Here is a 15,275-nt window from a genome sequence, read left to right as displayed (position 1 = left end):
AATGATTGTTTAATAACTTCAATAAAAAATCATTTTAATCTACCACACTGTGCTTCTTCAGATTGGAAGGACAGATTTTCATGCTTTCACATCACCAACTCAATTATAAAGTAGAAGTACACATTTTATTGAGGAAATGTAGTGGAGTAAAAGTGAAAGAATGATGTTCCATCACATGTATTCGTAGAACTGAAGTTACAATAGGTAACATTTCGGATCGAGTAACTGATGTCACAAAGGCTTGCTCACTGAACCCGCAAAGAACCAATGCACAAGAATTGACTTTTTGCACAGCGGCTAACTAGGACTGTGTTTTCAGCTGTGTGGGAGAGGAACCTGTCACATGGTTTGTTGATACGCAGCAACATACAGAGATGACATGATGTTTTGTTCTTCTGCAGAAGCAGGTTTGTTTATGCTGCTTCAAATGCTTAAATGATTGGTACCGAGTTTAGATATTTTCCGTCAAGGTCCTGGAAAACTGCCATTTTTGTAGTCATTGTCACTCGATCAAAGGGCATGTTCGAGCATCGCCTGGATGATCAGCAAGAGATTGTTCAGGTGGAAACAAGGTTTTGTTTTTCACGCCTTGTTAGTTTCCTGATGTCCACACAGCAGTCACACAAATTTGAAGTCAGCTCTTACACACTGACACATCAAAATTTTAATGTTTGTCCTTTCACAGCTAAAGCTTGCAAACATGGGGCTGTGCCCGCAAGTCCCCTCTGGTTTCAACAGATCGCAAATGTCAATTACTCCAGCATTTAAAGCAGCTTAAACAAAACTGAGACACGCATCATCTCAGCTAAAAGTTTATGCTGCATTTCGACACCTACTGTAAGTTAGTGTAACAGGGAAACCACGCGACGCCACACAAACTCCCAACTGAGACCCTGAGTGCTGTCTCTTATGTGTAGAGATGTTCTCCGTCCACATTCTGGTCATGAACACTAGGAGGTTCAAAGTTTTATTCATCCAAAAGGACTTTATTGGTGCTTTAGTAAAAAATCACAACATTCCCCTCAACGCAAAGCAGCTGCAGTGAAGTAACGGACGGACAAAGCTCAGATCCAAACAAAACCTGTAATGCAGCTCCTCATGTCTGTCAAACTGTAGTCAGGTGTGGCTGCAGAGAGGGAGACGACCTGCAGTCACCTCGTCTATCAATCACACCCCTTCATCTTTCAAGACAATATTTGGTCATGGTTAAAAAGTAGCTCTGTGTTGTGTGTAAGTGACTCTGCTTACAGTGCAGTGCATCATTAATCCCACGATTCTTCACAGGTCACATGAACACACTTAAACTTAGACTTTCTTTATTGTCATTGCACAAAAACATATCAAATATCTGCTTATGATAGCCAATGAGTGTTTAATAACTACCTCAATGTGCTTCTTCAGATTGGAAGGAGAGTTTTTAACGTGACCTAATGTTATATTTGCAACTAAATACTACATACTACAAGAAATGGATAAACATAGTGCTTTCACAGTAACACCATTAAGGTGAAATTCCGTCTAACTCTTAAGCCACGAGGCCCCATTTTCAACGCTGAAATTGAGGACAGAAAGTAGTTTACTCAAAACTGGAACTCGACTGCTTAGAATGTCAATATGAATAAGTTGTATTCCACCTCTTTTTCTGAGTGGTGGCTCAATGTTGATGAACTTCATAAAGAGAGCTTAATAATGAAGTCTAGAACTATGATGATGGATCAAACCAAACACTGACTGACGGTGGATGTCTACACCCTGAACATCAATAAAACCATGCACATAACCATTTATGTCTCACGATGTTTATGTCGCAGGGATATAATACTCATTTTTCTCTTATATCAGTCTCCATCAACTTGGACTACACAGCTGTTGACAAACGTAAGGGTAAACGTCAGGGTATTTAAGGTACCCTGAAGTCTCTTGAGGGTCTTATGAGATGAGGATGGCAGCGTTTGTGATGATGTCAGAATCCCAACTTCGCACAATACATTGGACACCAATCGGACCGGCGCCCACCCGGGCGATCTGGAACACACCCAGCGTAAACAGAATGTTTCGAGCAAGGTGGCCATTTTGTAGACTTGAGATAACTGGCATTTTATTTTAATGTGAAGCGACTCCATTATGTGGGATATGATGACTGAAGGGTAAAAAAAAGCACTGTTAATGAATCAAATGCGGGGCAGAGTTTGAACACTGTAATCTCTGTCGGTCACCATATCGACACGCATTTCAGGTAAATTTGAGTTTCACATCAACAGATTCACTGCAGGGTCACATTAAAATGAAATGGTGAGCCAGATTTCTCCCTAGGCTATGGGTTTTAAAATGTGATTTATTAGAGTCAGCAATGGACCTGTATATTTTTGGACTGTGGGATGAAATCAGAGTACTCCTATAATATGATTTTAATATAAGGCCAAGGGAAAGGTCATACATAAAACACAGACAATACATATTTGGGGATTTAGAAATGAAACAATATAATTAAATATGTTATGGGTTAAACAAAAGTAAACATATTATTAAATTTGGTTTATGCATCTTGTGCCACTTTACCCACTAGTTGAAATCGTTTTTAACAAAGATACAACTTCATTTTTTTTTTTTTTTTTGCATACATTATTACTAAAACACTAACGAAAAATAAAATACAATCTTTTAGTAAAATATGAGTGATAGTGTTGCGTTATGTCATATTTCAGTTTAATCTTCCGGGCTGGAGCCATGTTTGATATGGTCCATGCGTGAGTGGAGCCGGAGCAGAAGGAAGCTCATCCGGCCAGCGAGAGAGGGGGACTCGACGGTGAGAGCATCGGGCTGTGCGTGAGCTGAAGGCGGACACCAATCTTCACCCACTCGGTGCGCCTAACATCGTGGACCGACGCTGAGACGACGGCATTCGTTCTGTTTCCCTGCTGATCCGAGTGAGTCTAACTTATGTGTTGTGTTTCAGGCGTTTTTGGGCGAACGAGCTGACTCGATGGTTCATTACAAAGGCTTTCTCTGCCGGAGAAAATGCCGGGCTGCAGCAGCCGGGAGGCCCGCTTGTGTCTTTCAAGTAACCGAGTAGCCGCGGTTATCCTTCCGACGTTCCCCGCTCAATGGCTCACTAATTTCCACCGTAAAACCGATGTATCTACCATTTCCCATGCTTTCATGTGTGCACCCGGGCAAGATGTGGACTTATTGTTTTGACATTAGGTGACTAAGGAACATGGTCGCTCTGCGGAGTCTCCTAGCGCTGCTCCCCGGGCATCGGTGCTGCCTGAGCCGCTAGAGGTTACGTGGACGACCGCGGTTCTTCAGCTGCAAACATAAGAGCTGTAGCCTCAACCAACTCGCAAAACATTCCATTAATAGCGGTTTACATTCATTTGGTTGCTCAGATTAACTTCAGTTTGTCTCATATGTTAAGAAAGTTGTGCTCGATGTTTCACCGATTTTAACGCTGGTTCGCGGGGCTTCACCTCGTCAGATGCTAGCGGTATCAAAACCAGCAATAATGAGGCTTTTAACGCAAAACCTTTTCAAATGGGCTCTGGTGGCGTTCCCCATTGAAAACGTAGGACCAGCAGAGGGAGGGTTTGTAAAGAGGGCGCCCGTCATGGCGAGCCACTGACCGGCTTTATGTCTTCAGGAAGCTCGATCATGGAGGACCGACTCTACACGCACTGGGCTTCAAGCTGCAGTCTCAGAATTGTCTTTTAAAGTCAGTAGCGTGTTTTAACTTTAAAATGGGGACCACAAAAGGTGTCTGGTTGTACGATTATAGACACAACGTGTCTAACAAACACTGTAAACAGAGATAATAATTTTGGAATATGCAATCTGACAACTGGGTCACGGTTTTACCTCGGAAGTAAGATACTTGTTTTTCACAATAAACCAGTGTGGTGTGGCGCACAATTCAATCATCATGACAACTACTGGTAAGTGCCTTTACTACAAAGTACTTGTAGGGCTACTTCTCCAAACAGTACGGTTGGTTAGGGCAACACGTACAGCTATGCTCAGCAAGTACTTCTGCCGCAGAATTACAGCACATTATTCTATTCTATGAATAATAATACCATTATTGTATTTATTTAAACAACAGTAACCAACTACTGTGACAGTCAAGTGATGATTCTTTCACAACTAGTGCTTATATGTCGACTGCCAGAACCATTGGAATAACTATTGTTGTGTACGACAACTGTTAAGTCAGAAGTAGTACTAATAATGGCCGTCAATTCTAATATAAATAGAGTCTACCTTAACAATAAAACTGCTCTGCTGACTAAATCCTCTTCTGTCTAATCTAATCTAATCTATAACAGCCACTAAAGCGACCACAACTTTCAGGCCTGCTTTGATAATACTGTAAGTCTTTAATGACAGTGTGGGCCAGTACAACAAAGATTACAAAACCATTGTGACTGTCTATCACTACAGCTGCTGCTAGTGTACAGCTGCTACTACAATTTACAGAGAATACCGCTACAGTAACTACGACTTTTTCCTGAGACAAACAGATACTTTGATGATTCGTCTTCATCTTCTCACTAATATTGTTTGTAATGCGACGACTACAATTTATAAGCCACTGCTCCATGTATAATAACTGCATGCCAAAAGAAGTGAACTTTGTCTACAGTGATAGTACTGTACTGTCATAGCTGTTCACTACCTCATAACTGACATTGAAATAACAATAATCAGAGCTACTGCTGCCAGTTAAAAATGAAGAACTAATACGACTGATTGACGCTGGAGCTTGTTCATGCTACACTTCATATGCATATGGTTTCCTGTTTCTGCCAGATCTAAATGTGTTTAATCTGTCAAACCGTGACATCTTGGTGACAAAAGCCGGAAGTTGAGTGGGTGTAGGCCTGGGGAAGGTCTTCCAAAGGAGTCGGTCTAATAAATTACGTCAATTGGATTTGAACACATTTGCAAGTCGGACAATGAAAGATCAATCCATTTATGCACTTGATCATCTGCTGTTGTTATGGAGGTGTACCTGGGGACTGAACTGCTCCCTGCTATGAGATGATAATTTCCTCTGCTGTGATGACCGAAGGGATCGTGGCTCTAGTTGACCCTAATAATGAAATTGTTTAACGCTCACATGGGAGCCTTTAGAAGGGAGCTTAAGTTGAATTAAAATGTCTCAGTGAGTTGTGGATCTCTTCAATGGAGGAAAGAAGGAACCGTTTCTAATGAGACTTTGTGCCATCTCAGCATTATCAGGTCACATGCACACAAGTATGCGCGCCCTTATATCATGTAAAAGCATTTGATTCTCTTACAGCATAGGTAATGTAAATAGAGTTCACTGTACGCTTCCTTTACTATATTTCCTCAGAGAATGAACGCTCTGCTGATTCATTTATTTTTAGTTTTTTAATGTTGACTTATGCGTAAAAATGGTTTGCTCACTTTTAGTGATCTACTCAACTGTGTAATAATGAGCTACAGACTCACACACCATCTTCATACAAGTGTCACTCCTTTTACAGCTGAAGAAAGCTCTTCTGTGAATATACTGTATGTCAGAGTGATGGTTCATGTAAACATGAGAGTTAACTTTTAAAACTCAAGAATAGAGTCGAATAGAATGCTTTTAATTGCATCGCAAAAACTAAACAAACTGTGGTTCCAAATTATTCACATCATAAATATGGATCCCGGAGATGTGTATTAACGCAAGATTACGCTCGAAAATAAATATGGTGCTTGTGAGGACAAATCCGTGGGTCCATCAGAATCTGCGAAATTCTATCTGGTTGAACGAAATTGCCAGGGAGAAACACTCTTTTTATGTAAACCAGTATGATGGTACTATGAGTAGGCTACTATACAGGCCCTAATGACTGGACATTCAGGCTTCTTCCTGGAAAAACAAGGTGTCCAATTTTCACTTCAGGCCGTCCCCAGGACGCCCGGACGCCCTTGTAGCTAAAAGCCTCGGCAAGAATGAAAGTGCTGAAGCAGGCAGCTGTTTCTTCAACTCCTCACTATCAAAGGTTAAAATAACCTAGCACAATTTTTATTCAAGTGTCAATCAGATTTGTGAGAAGCAATTGGGACAGTATCATCCAACTGCTGATGAGGGTTTCCAAATTCTCAGACTGGAATGTCCCCCGTCCAGGTTATGCACCTTTCCACATTTCAACGCCTGGGTCCACACCTACATCCGGGTTATGTCCAGGGTTAGAACATTCCAACTTACAGACTTGATCTCTGATCACATACTAATCATTGGTCAACTAAACGCCGCAGCCACTATTCGACCACGTGAAAAATGGATGAGTGAACATGTTTGCAATGTTTACTGTATTTTCTAGTTGCATTTCATTGTTTGTGTCATGTTTTCAAGTTTCAACTGTTTTCTGTTTTCCTTCCAGGTTTAAAGATGTGATCAGAGTTGGAGGCAGCTGCTCTCCAATGGTCCTGGACTTCACATCACTTTTCTAGGATGTACTTGATGAATGTGTCTCCTGTAGTAGCGAGTCATACAGAATGGCGAACCTGTGGCCCACTTGGAGGCTATAGCCTTCCGACCGGCTTCGATGACTCTGACCAGTCTGCCAGAGGTACCCCCATCTCTAACAAGGTCCAGATGATCATAGAGAGTCTGAGGAGCACCCAGTCCTCACTCGAGATGAGCGATGAGATCGAGGGTAATGTGCCACCAGGTCAAGCCTGTAAAAGTGCAGAGGGTTCTTTCGCCGGGGGGCAGACCAAGGCTGGCAGTCCTGCCGTCAATCAGCTGGTATGTGCTCCTGTGAAGAACGAGAGCACCGACTCTGATAGCGATGATTCTGTGGACAGAGGAATCGAAGAAGCAATAAAGGAATACCTGAAAGAGAAGGACGGTCACAAGCGCAAGGTGGAGGCCAGTTTTTTCCCGTCCTCCAAAATACCAAGGCTAAACTCAACTACTGAGATGAACAACTGCAGCAACGAAGCACTGTCAGCTACTACCAGTCAGATTTCAAAATGTCTCTCAGCTGAGACGCCAAACGCACGAGCCTACGTCCCACTGAAGAAGTACATCAAAAACAAGGCTTCGATTGATGACTTCCCGGTTGATTTCGACTGCAGTATGAAGTTGCCTTCAGGTGTGATTAAGAAACCTCCAAAAGCAACCGGCCTTTTAAAACATGACCCAAGTGAGAATGAGCCCAGTGATTCCAGCAGTGATGACGGCATCGAGGAAGCCATTCAAAGATACCAGATGGAGAAAATAGAGCAGCAGAGTAGAGGCGAGTCTTGCATGCCTCATGAGTTCACAGACGAGTCCGACTCCACCAGCGATGATGGGATTGAGGAGGCCATTCGTAGCTATCAACTTCAGCAGCTCAAGAAGAAGAGCACCACTCAACCTTTGTTGCACACGCAAAAGCTGGGCAGCAGAAAAAAGGGTAAGCTAAAAAAGAAAAGGAACAGGCCAGTCAAAGAATTCAAGTCAGTTCTACTTCCGCTGGACAATCCTCTCTCACCCATGAGCTCTCACCAGGATGGTAAAGGGACAAGAACACATCCATGTAAGGAGCAACCAACCACAGCCCCACTGAAGGCGAACACGACTGCTGAGCTCATGTGTGCTGAAGCAATACTGGACATTTCAAAAACGGTCTTGTCAGGAGCGTTCCATCACAGCGTTGAACAAAGAAACAACTCACTCCCTGAATCCGCTCTCCCTGGATCCGCTCTCCCATCTCGTTTTCCAGATAATTGCCCGGCTGATGAAAGCGACGGCAGTTCCGTTGACAGTGAAGATGGCATCGAGCAAGAGATCATGGAGTTTCTGGAGAGAAAGGCCCAATTGCAACAAAAGCCAGATAGCTCTTCTTCGGGCAAAGAGCCGCACAGTGTGCATGAGACAACAAAACAAGATGTCAACCCAAAGACATGTCAGAGATTATCACTGACACGAAAAAGGAGGCGCAAACAGGAAAACGGTTGCATCGCCAGCATGTCAGGCAGCGGTAATAACCCACAGGCAGCGCCCTCTAAACCTTTACAAGAGCATAAAACGGAATCCAGCGCATTGTTATTCACCCAGGACAGTCAAGGGCGGAATGTAGCTGGATTAAAAGCAGAGAAAAGTGGAGATAAAAGCAGCTCTCTTGACAGTGACGAAGACCTTGACACGGCCATTAAGGACTTACTCAAAACTAAAAAGAAATCAAAGAAAAAAGTGAGGGATTTGAAACAGAAATCAAGGAAGGGAGTTAAAGGGGACGAGCTTTCTAATGCTTCCCAAATAAACAAGTTAAGACATGATGCGACGTCGAAGCATGGCACTTTGAAAAAGTTAACCATGGGTAAGAACGGCATGAAGTTGAAGTCAGAGTTAAGCAAAAACACTTTCTCGGAAACTCGTCTGCATAAACATGCGATTTTAAAGCGTACCGAAAGAACCAAAACGTACAATATGACTCAGAAGGACGACAGCAGCTCAGTGGACAGTGATGACAGCATTGAGCAAGAGATCCGAAGGTTTTTGGCTCAAAAGGCTGAAAATGGTTCCGCAACTGAGGGTGGCAAATGTGCCAAGGTGTCAAGTGCAATGGTTGCTGTCCCAAGTCACGGCAAAAACATTGAGGAAAATCAGCTGGCTGAAATTCCGATTCGCAGCAAAGCGGCGTCCTTGAGTGGCTCAGAGAGCAACCGCCCACAAATCACGTTGACTATTCCTCCCTCCCAAAGATTACTTCTAGGCAACTCCTTACTCAGCATTGCTGGGCAATCGAGTCCTGCTCAGTCTGATGGTGTTTTGGAGCCAGCAGATGGAGCAGGGGCAGCCAAATCCGAACAAAGTAGGCAGAGCCCACAGAGTGGCCAGTCCACGAATGAGACCCCAAAAGCGTCGACCCCCTGTGCTGATAGATCTCAGACTATTAAATGGCGCCAGAGTTTTGGACTCCCTGTTAATGACATCGGCACTTTGAGCCGGACTCCCTTCCACATTACCTCTCCGAATAACGTGGGTGGCACTGTATTGACTGGCCCATTCCACAGCAGGGCAGCCGGATCCAAACCCCCACCTCCATCTCTTGCTTGGTCTTCAGTGAAAACCAGCAGATCCCCCTTTGGAATATCCACGATTAAATCCCCGCCCATCCCACGAGCTGCGTTTTTCAATCTCCTATCGGCTCCAAAGGAACGTCATTCGCCCTCCCTCACCCCAGATCACAAGCTGCAGATGACAGAGACTGAGAGCATGGTTCATATCCCTAAAGACAAGAGTGTCTACGTGGAACTGGAATCGGATAGAACCAACCATGTCCAAGTTCGAAGCAGCGAAGAAGGCACGGCTGAAGTAAGCTTGGAGAGAGAGCTAGAGAAGAATGTAAAGAAAGAAGAGCTAGATGAAGAAGAGGGTTTTCTAGATGGAGATACAGACAACAGCAGGAAGCCAGTGAAGGAGCAGGGCTATTCCACATTGTAAGTATCTCGAGTTTTTATCCAGCCCCATGGCTTTACACAAAGTGACCGATGGCAGTAGTTGTATTTATTATAAAGGCACTTTTCAGTGTTTGTGGTGACGAAACACCAGCTTTCGAGTTTTGGTTGCCCACTTGAGATTACGTTCCAACTTTTGATAAACATTGAAAAGGCAATAGAGATGTGTTTTAGCCCAAATACATTGGTCATTACAGTGTCTTCATCCATCTGTGGGTAAGATGAGGGTTAAAATCGGTGTTGCAGTCCTGCCTAGAAACACAATGTTGTAAAGGTTTACTGAGAAAAGTGGTCTTCCTAAGGTATTTCAGGAATAAGACAATTCCAATTTTTGCATTTTCCTAACAGTGAAAATAGGGATTTCATGAATTTGGATTATGTCAGACTCTTGAATGATTTCTTTCAAACCAAACAACATAAACACAAACGGATGACATTCCTTTCTTGCAGCTGGTGAGAAAACACCGATAGTTTTGTCTTGAATTTGACCATCACTGATGGTCCACATTGGATTGGATTCCTGCTTGTCAGGACCAGTTCATCACTGTGATGCTGCTGTTGCAATCCTAGAAAGCGTATTTTGGACAAACCTGTTTACGTTCAGTGCCACGTCTATAACTTCAGTTACTGTTTCATAAAGCAAATAACGGGGCTAATCTAAATCTTAGCAACTCCATGAGCCGCGGACGATTTGGGAGGTTTTTCCACTTCACTGCAGGTTTTTAATGTAAATACAAAACTGAACAGCTTTTGAGCAGCAATTGAAACATATTGCATGTTGAAATTGTGATATAATTACAATGTTTATGTGCAACTTAACTCAGCGAATCTGTGTATGAGTCGTCCATTTGATTTGATAGAAAAGAATGCAAGTGTCAGTAAGGAGGGAAATAACTTTTCACCCCCAAATTTTTGTTTTCAAGATTAAACAACTCCAGTTATTAGCATTTCAGAGGAGAGTGAAAGATTCGCCAGGCTCGTGAATTGAAGCTCCAATGGTTCAATTAAAGAGGGCAGTTCATCTGCAGTTGCTTCCTGACTCATAACCACACCTGGAGGTCCCCGCCCACGGATCATGGTCTTGTTTGTAAGCCATAATGTGCACACTTGGGAAATAAATCAGAAGGGAACAAATGTCCTACTAATGCCAGGAATTGATGTAAGTGTTTTGTTAGTTTTGGACCTGGACCACTAAAGGAGACAAAGTTGACCTAGGCGACTGCTTTCCACCTGTGAATCTCCAAGTCTTCAAGAACCGAGGCTCTACATCGTTGAGACTGCCGTTTACGTGTTTACTCCTGGTTTTCTGATGCCCACGGAACAGAGGTCCTACAAGGTGAAATGGTTCGACCTCCTTGGCGATTACCAGATTCAAAAATACATGCCTTTTGTCCTGCTCTATTTTCGTTGGGACAATGTACACTCTCTGCAGTTGACACCTCCTACCACTTCCCGGGGTGGCTGGTTTCGGGATGTAAATCTTCATATTTCGTATATTGATTTCTCTGTCATTGATTTCATATGTATAAAAAGCTATTTATTTTTCTTTATTAAAAATACTGAACATGCTGTGCATTGCCAGGTTTTGTACATATTTTGTAAGAAGTGTTTTTCTTTCTCTAAAAAAAAAAATCTGAGTGTCTTTTCAGTGCTTATGTGAAATAAAAAAATAGAATCATGCTGTTGTCCAGTGTGTTTATTCACTTGCGTAAGAAAATCCTGTGATGTGTGTGGTCTGATGTGTGTCCTGCTCTGCCTGCTCAGGTGTTTGTCCAGCGAGATAGACCCGGGCCTCACCGTCAGGCCTTACATAGCTTTCACCTCAGAGGAGAGAAGCAGCAAGACCTCCTGGAGGCATCGCATTGGAAAGGGCAACCAGGTATAATAGTGATAAGGCTTTGTTTTAACTGGTGTCCCTTCCTTTTTGCCTGTGTGCCTCTGCGGTGTAACACGAGTCGGTACCTATGAAAGCAGTGCTAGTGTCTATGTTTTATCTGTGTTTATAATGAGAGTTATTGTTGCTACATTTTTTTTTTGTCCATAATTCCCCCTTCCTTGTGAGAACAGTAAAGTGTGGCCCCTGCCCTGACCCCAACATCAGGTTGGTACCCCACTCTCTTTTTGGGATCCATTTATTCTTCCATTGTATGGTATATACTGGTCAGTGTCTGTACTGAACATTGCGATGGGTGTTGGGCACTTTTCAGGGTTCAAACCTCCTGCAGCGGCATCATCTTTTGTGGTCTTCTCATTGGGTTTCAATTACACACATGGGTCTTTCCTCAGTGGCAGACATTCAAGATACCTTTACAAACCTTTGGTTACCCTATTTCTGTTACATTTCTCACCTCATACCATGGGGCCACACCACATGGTGTGTCAAGCATGCATCATGCATTAATGGAAAGACGTTTCATCCTAAGTTTTGATTTATTGGGGTTTAGATTTGCCCTCAAGTTTCAGTGTGTCGGGTTATCTTTATTTTTGTACCGTAGATGCCAGTTTGCCTATGTCAGCTGGGTCCCTCTATGCAGTACACTATTGTGCTGCATGTTGTTTATGGAAACTGAAGTCTAAAGTTGGTTGTACCAAGACGCAACTGTGGGAGGAAGACACACGTTCAGGTTTAAAGTAAAACTGTGTTCATGTAAAGTATTGATCTATCAAATCTTTAAATAAGACGCAGTCTTGAGTCTTGATTGCGGTCTGAATTATCAACTTCACATTGTGTTTGACTTCTCCTCTGGAGTGACAAATGGAACACTGCCCCTTAATGGACGTGTTAGCCATCCATTGCAGTGATCATAGATTTATGGCTCATGTGTTCATGTCTCTGTGGCTGCCTAATAACACGGTAATAGTTTGCAACAGTGTATGAGTTATTATGATAATCCAACATAATATTCCAGAACTCTTCATGGTATCATAATATTCTGTAACATTCTGTTTGGACTAATGCTTATTGGAAAAAGTGTTTTCCTGGAATGCCATCATGTATTTTATTCTTAAAAAACTTTTTTTTCATATTGGAATGTAGACTCCTCAATGTTGTTCCATACAATAATAACATTTTCCAGGTTTCACTTTTGTTTAAATTCAATTTATGGAATCTACTGTGTAGTTTTCTGGAATCGAGAGATTATATGTGGATTTTTATGTATCTTTATGTATATCTATAAATGTATGTATATTTGTGTACCAGCGTTTTTTTTAAATCATACTTGTATTTCTTGACAAAATGTTCCCCTTTTGTGACCATCACGTCGCAACGTGGTCATATGTTTGCATCTTGTGCTCTTCCATGAACACAGCTGAATTCCATTCTCCAGACCCCAAAACAGAACAGGATTCCTCTACATGTAAGGAGGCGACTGAAGTTTATTCCAGTCTACAGGTTTGTACCTATGTCATCACTCAGATCCATCACTGTTATAGTTTAACCACTGTCCTCTTTTCCAGGGCTACTGATCACCTGTAGACGGCACAAGCTGAACCATCAGTCATAAACCTCTCTTGTTATGAGGATGTCGCTGGAGGTCACGTTCGTGTTTCAATTGTTGTAAAGCGAAGGCAGAATGTTAGTTCTTCACTTATGTTGTTTATGCATTTGTTTAGGTTGCCTGTTTATAATGTGAGGAATGTAGTTTTAAGTTGTTAAAAGAGCGTCACCAGCTCTTTAAAAGTGGTTCAAAGGAATATACTTCTGTTTAATGTATCCCATTCCAAGTGAGTTTCATATTCCAATTTTTGGAAATCAGATGCAAAAGTGTTCAACAGTGAATCACTATTGTTTCAAAAATAAATTTCACTTAAAATGCTTACCGTGTCGTGTAGTTGAACGTGTTGAAACGCGAATATTTTTTTTAAATATGAAGGCGATACGAGTCTACTGGTAGCGACTGCAGATTTTCCTCCGACCTCTAGAAGACGCTGGTGAGTTTACTCTTCAGTGAAGAAAACGGCTCGCCACGCATGCGCATTTGGCTGACCTTCTGTCTCAACAAGCATGGCTGCGCGGACGCTGTCAAGAGGTTTGAATATAATCGTTTTAGCCTTGAAAATTCCTTTACTCTGCTTGCTTTCTTGCTGATTACCTTCTCATGTAATGAAAACCTAATGGATTATGGTTCAAACTAGCAACGGCTGCCGCAAGCAGCCGTGTAAACTAGATAGCTGATCTGGACTAGCCATGAATTTATATTAAAAATATACATGTTATGTCTTGCGCTTGAAGGGTTATGGGGGTTACGACCTTGTTGGACTGCGTCTCTCTACAATGGACACAATTATTCCACGGCAGCGTCCGTTAAGACACCACCTCAAACACAAAGCGATGAGGATTCAGGTGAGTGAGATACCGGGAGTGATCCTGTGTGCGTTTTGGCTCTGTGTTCTTGATCTGAACTTTTTTTTTTATTTCGTCAGGCAACAGAATTCTGTCCCTGCCACTTGAGAAGCCGGACTTTTTCCACGTGTCCGAGTTGTTCTCCTTAAAAGATCTGTTTGAAGCCAGAGTACATCTTGGGCACAAGAAAGGCTGCAGACACAGGTTGGTGTGGTTGACTCTCACTCACCTGTATTTCTCGTTGATTCATATATATGTATATATATAATATATATAGGTTTATTTTTATATTTTCCTTCAAGCTTTTGAGTGTTTTGTTTAGTGGAGCCAAGTTATTGACTGAAGCTATGTGGTTGGTGTTCTTGACTTACAAATCCATCAGTGTGACCTTACTACACTGATGCTCTAGAAGTAAAGATTTGTTTGAAACATCACTGTTTATGGAGCTGGAAGAGAGCAAAGCAGCAAAAAGGACTGGAAAATACATGACTGAACTATTTGTTGATGTTTTTTGCAAGTCTTGTTACTGTATTTAAAAGGACATTTTATGCCTGAAAACCTGGACTCTTTATTTTACTCGAGTCGTATTCAAGTTTGGTGCACTTTTCTGATGCTGATCTCAGCCCAACTCTACTGGTAATTCCAGTGTGACCTGATCTAAGTCTTCACTTAACACTTCTTTATTTGAAGCTCCTGTATGAGATTGCAAAATTGAGCTGCAACTCTGACGCTGCTTGTGTATTTTTGTTTATTCTGTCAGGCTGATGGTACCGTACCTCTACGGCTGCAGACTGGACCAGGACATCATTGACCTGGACCAGACTGTGGAGCACCTCCAAGCAGCCCTCAACTTCACTGCCCACGTAGCTTACCGCGGTGGCATCATCCTCTTCATCAGCCGCCGCAGACAGTTTGTCCACCTGATCGAAAAAATGGCAAAGGATTGCGGTGAGTATGCTCACACGCGCTACTGGCGAGGCGGCCTCCTCACCAACGCTCCGATCCAGTACGGCGTGGGGGTCCGTTTGCCGGACCTCATCGTCTTCCTCTCTACCCTCAACAACGTCTTTGAGCCGCACGTGGCCATCAGAGATGCAGCCAAGATGAACATCCCCACCGTGGGAGTGGTGGACTCCAACTGCAACCCCAGCATGCTCACCTACCCCATTCCCGGCAACGACGACACCCCTCTCGCCATGGAGCTGTACTGTCGGTTATTCCAGATGACGATAAACCGAGCCAAAGACAAGAGGAAACAGATGGAGCTGCTGCACGGACTTTCCGAGTCTAAATCATAAGATCCAATGAAAGACTTTGAAATATTTTTTTTTTTATCGATTTGAGTGATAACCCTGTTATTTAACCAGTCAAGAGGTGAACCAGGATGGACTCACTCATGGACTTCACTTTAGAATTATGTACCATTGTAAAATGCATTCTAAAAAAAAATAAATATCACATTATTTGA

At 42.7% G+C, this 15,275-nt stretch overlaps 2 protein-coding genes across 4 annotated transcripts; both read left to right on the top strand.

Moving 5' to 3' along the window:
- Window positions 1-2,715: 2,715 nt before the first annotated feature.
- ppp1r26 (protein phosphatase 1, regulatory subunit 26) lies at window positions 2,716-13,281 on the top strand. 3 transcript variants are annotated; one of them, XM_053853373.1, is made up of 5 exons: window positions 2,716-2,927; window positions 6,396-9,444; window positions 11,227-11,341; window positions 12,774-12,856; window positions 12,922-13,281. In XM_053853373.1, the coding sequence occupies exons 2-5, from the start codon at window positions 6,467-6,469 to the stop codon at window positions 12,938-12,940; spliced, it is 3,195 nt and encodes a 1,064-aa protein (XP_053709348.1). In that variant the 5' UTR covers window positions 2,716-2,927; window positions 6,396-6,466; the 3' UTR covers window positions 12,941-13,281. The 3 variants fall into 3 exon arrangements, with proteins under 3 accessions (XP_053709348.1, XP_053709350.1, XP_053709349.1); XM_053853375.1 differs by lacking the exons at window positions 11,227-11,341; window positions 12,774-12,856; window positions 12,922-13,281 and adding an exon at window positions 10,386-11,132 and having other exon boundaries at window positions 2,717-2,927; XM_053853374.1 differs by lacking the exons at window positions 11,227-11,341; window positions 12,774-12,856; window positions 12,922-13,281 and adding an exon at window positions 10,638-11,131 and having other exon boundaries at window positions 2,717-2,927.
- Window positions 13,282-13,325: 44 nt separating this feature from the next.
- mrps2 (mitochondrial ribosomal protein S2) lies at window positions 13,326-15,275 on the top strand. The gene is made up of 4 exons (XM_053853376.1): window positions 13,326-13,493; window positions 13,697-13,807; window positions 13,888-14,011; window positions 14,568-15,275. The coding sequence occupies exons 1-4, from the start codon at window positions 13,469-13,471 to the stop codon at window positions 15,103-15,105; spliced, it is 798 nt and encodes a 265-aa protein (XP_053709351.1). The 5' UTR covers window positions 13,326-13,468; the 3' UTR covers window positions 15,106-15,275.

This window comes from Synchiropus splendidus, chromosome 1 (assembly GCF_027744825.2).
Source record: "Synchiropus splendidus isolate RoL2022-P1 chromosome 1, RoL_Sspl_1.0, whole genome shotgun sequence".
NCBI classification, from domain to species: Eukaryota; Metazoa; Chordata; class Actinopteri; order Syngnathiformes; family Callionymidae; genus Synchiropus; species Synchiropus splendidus.
The sequence above is the reverse complement of the archived record's forward strand: the minus strand, read 5'-3'. Positions and strand labels throughout refer to the sequence as shown.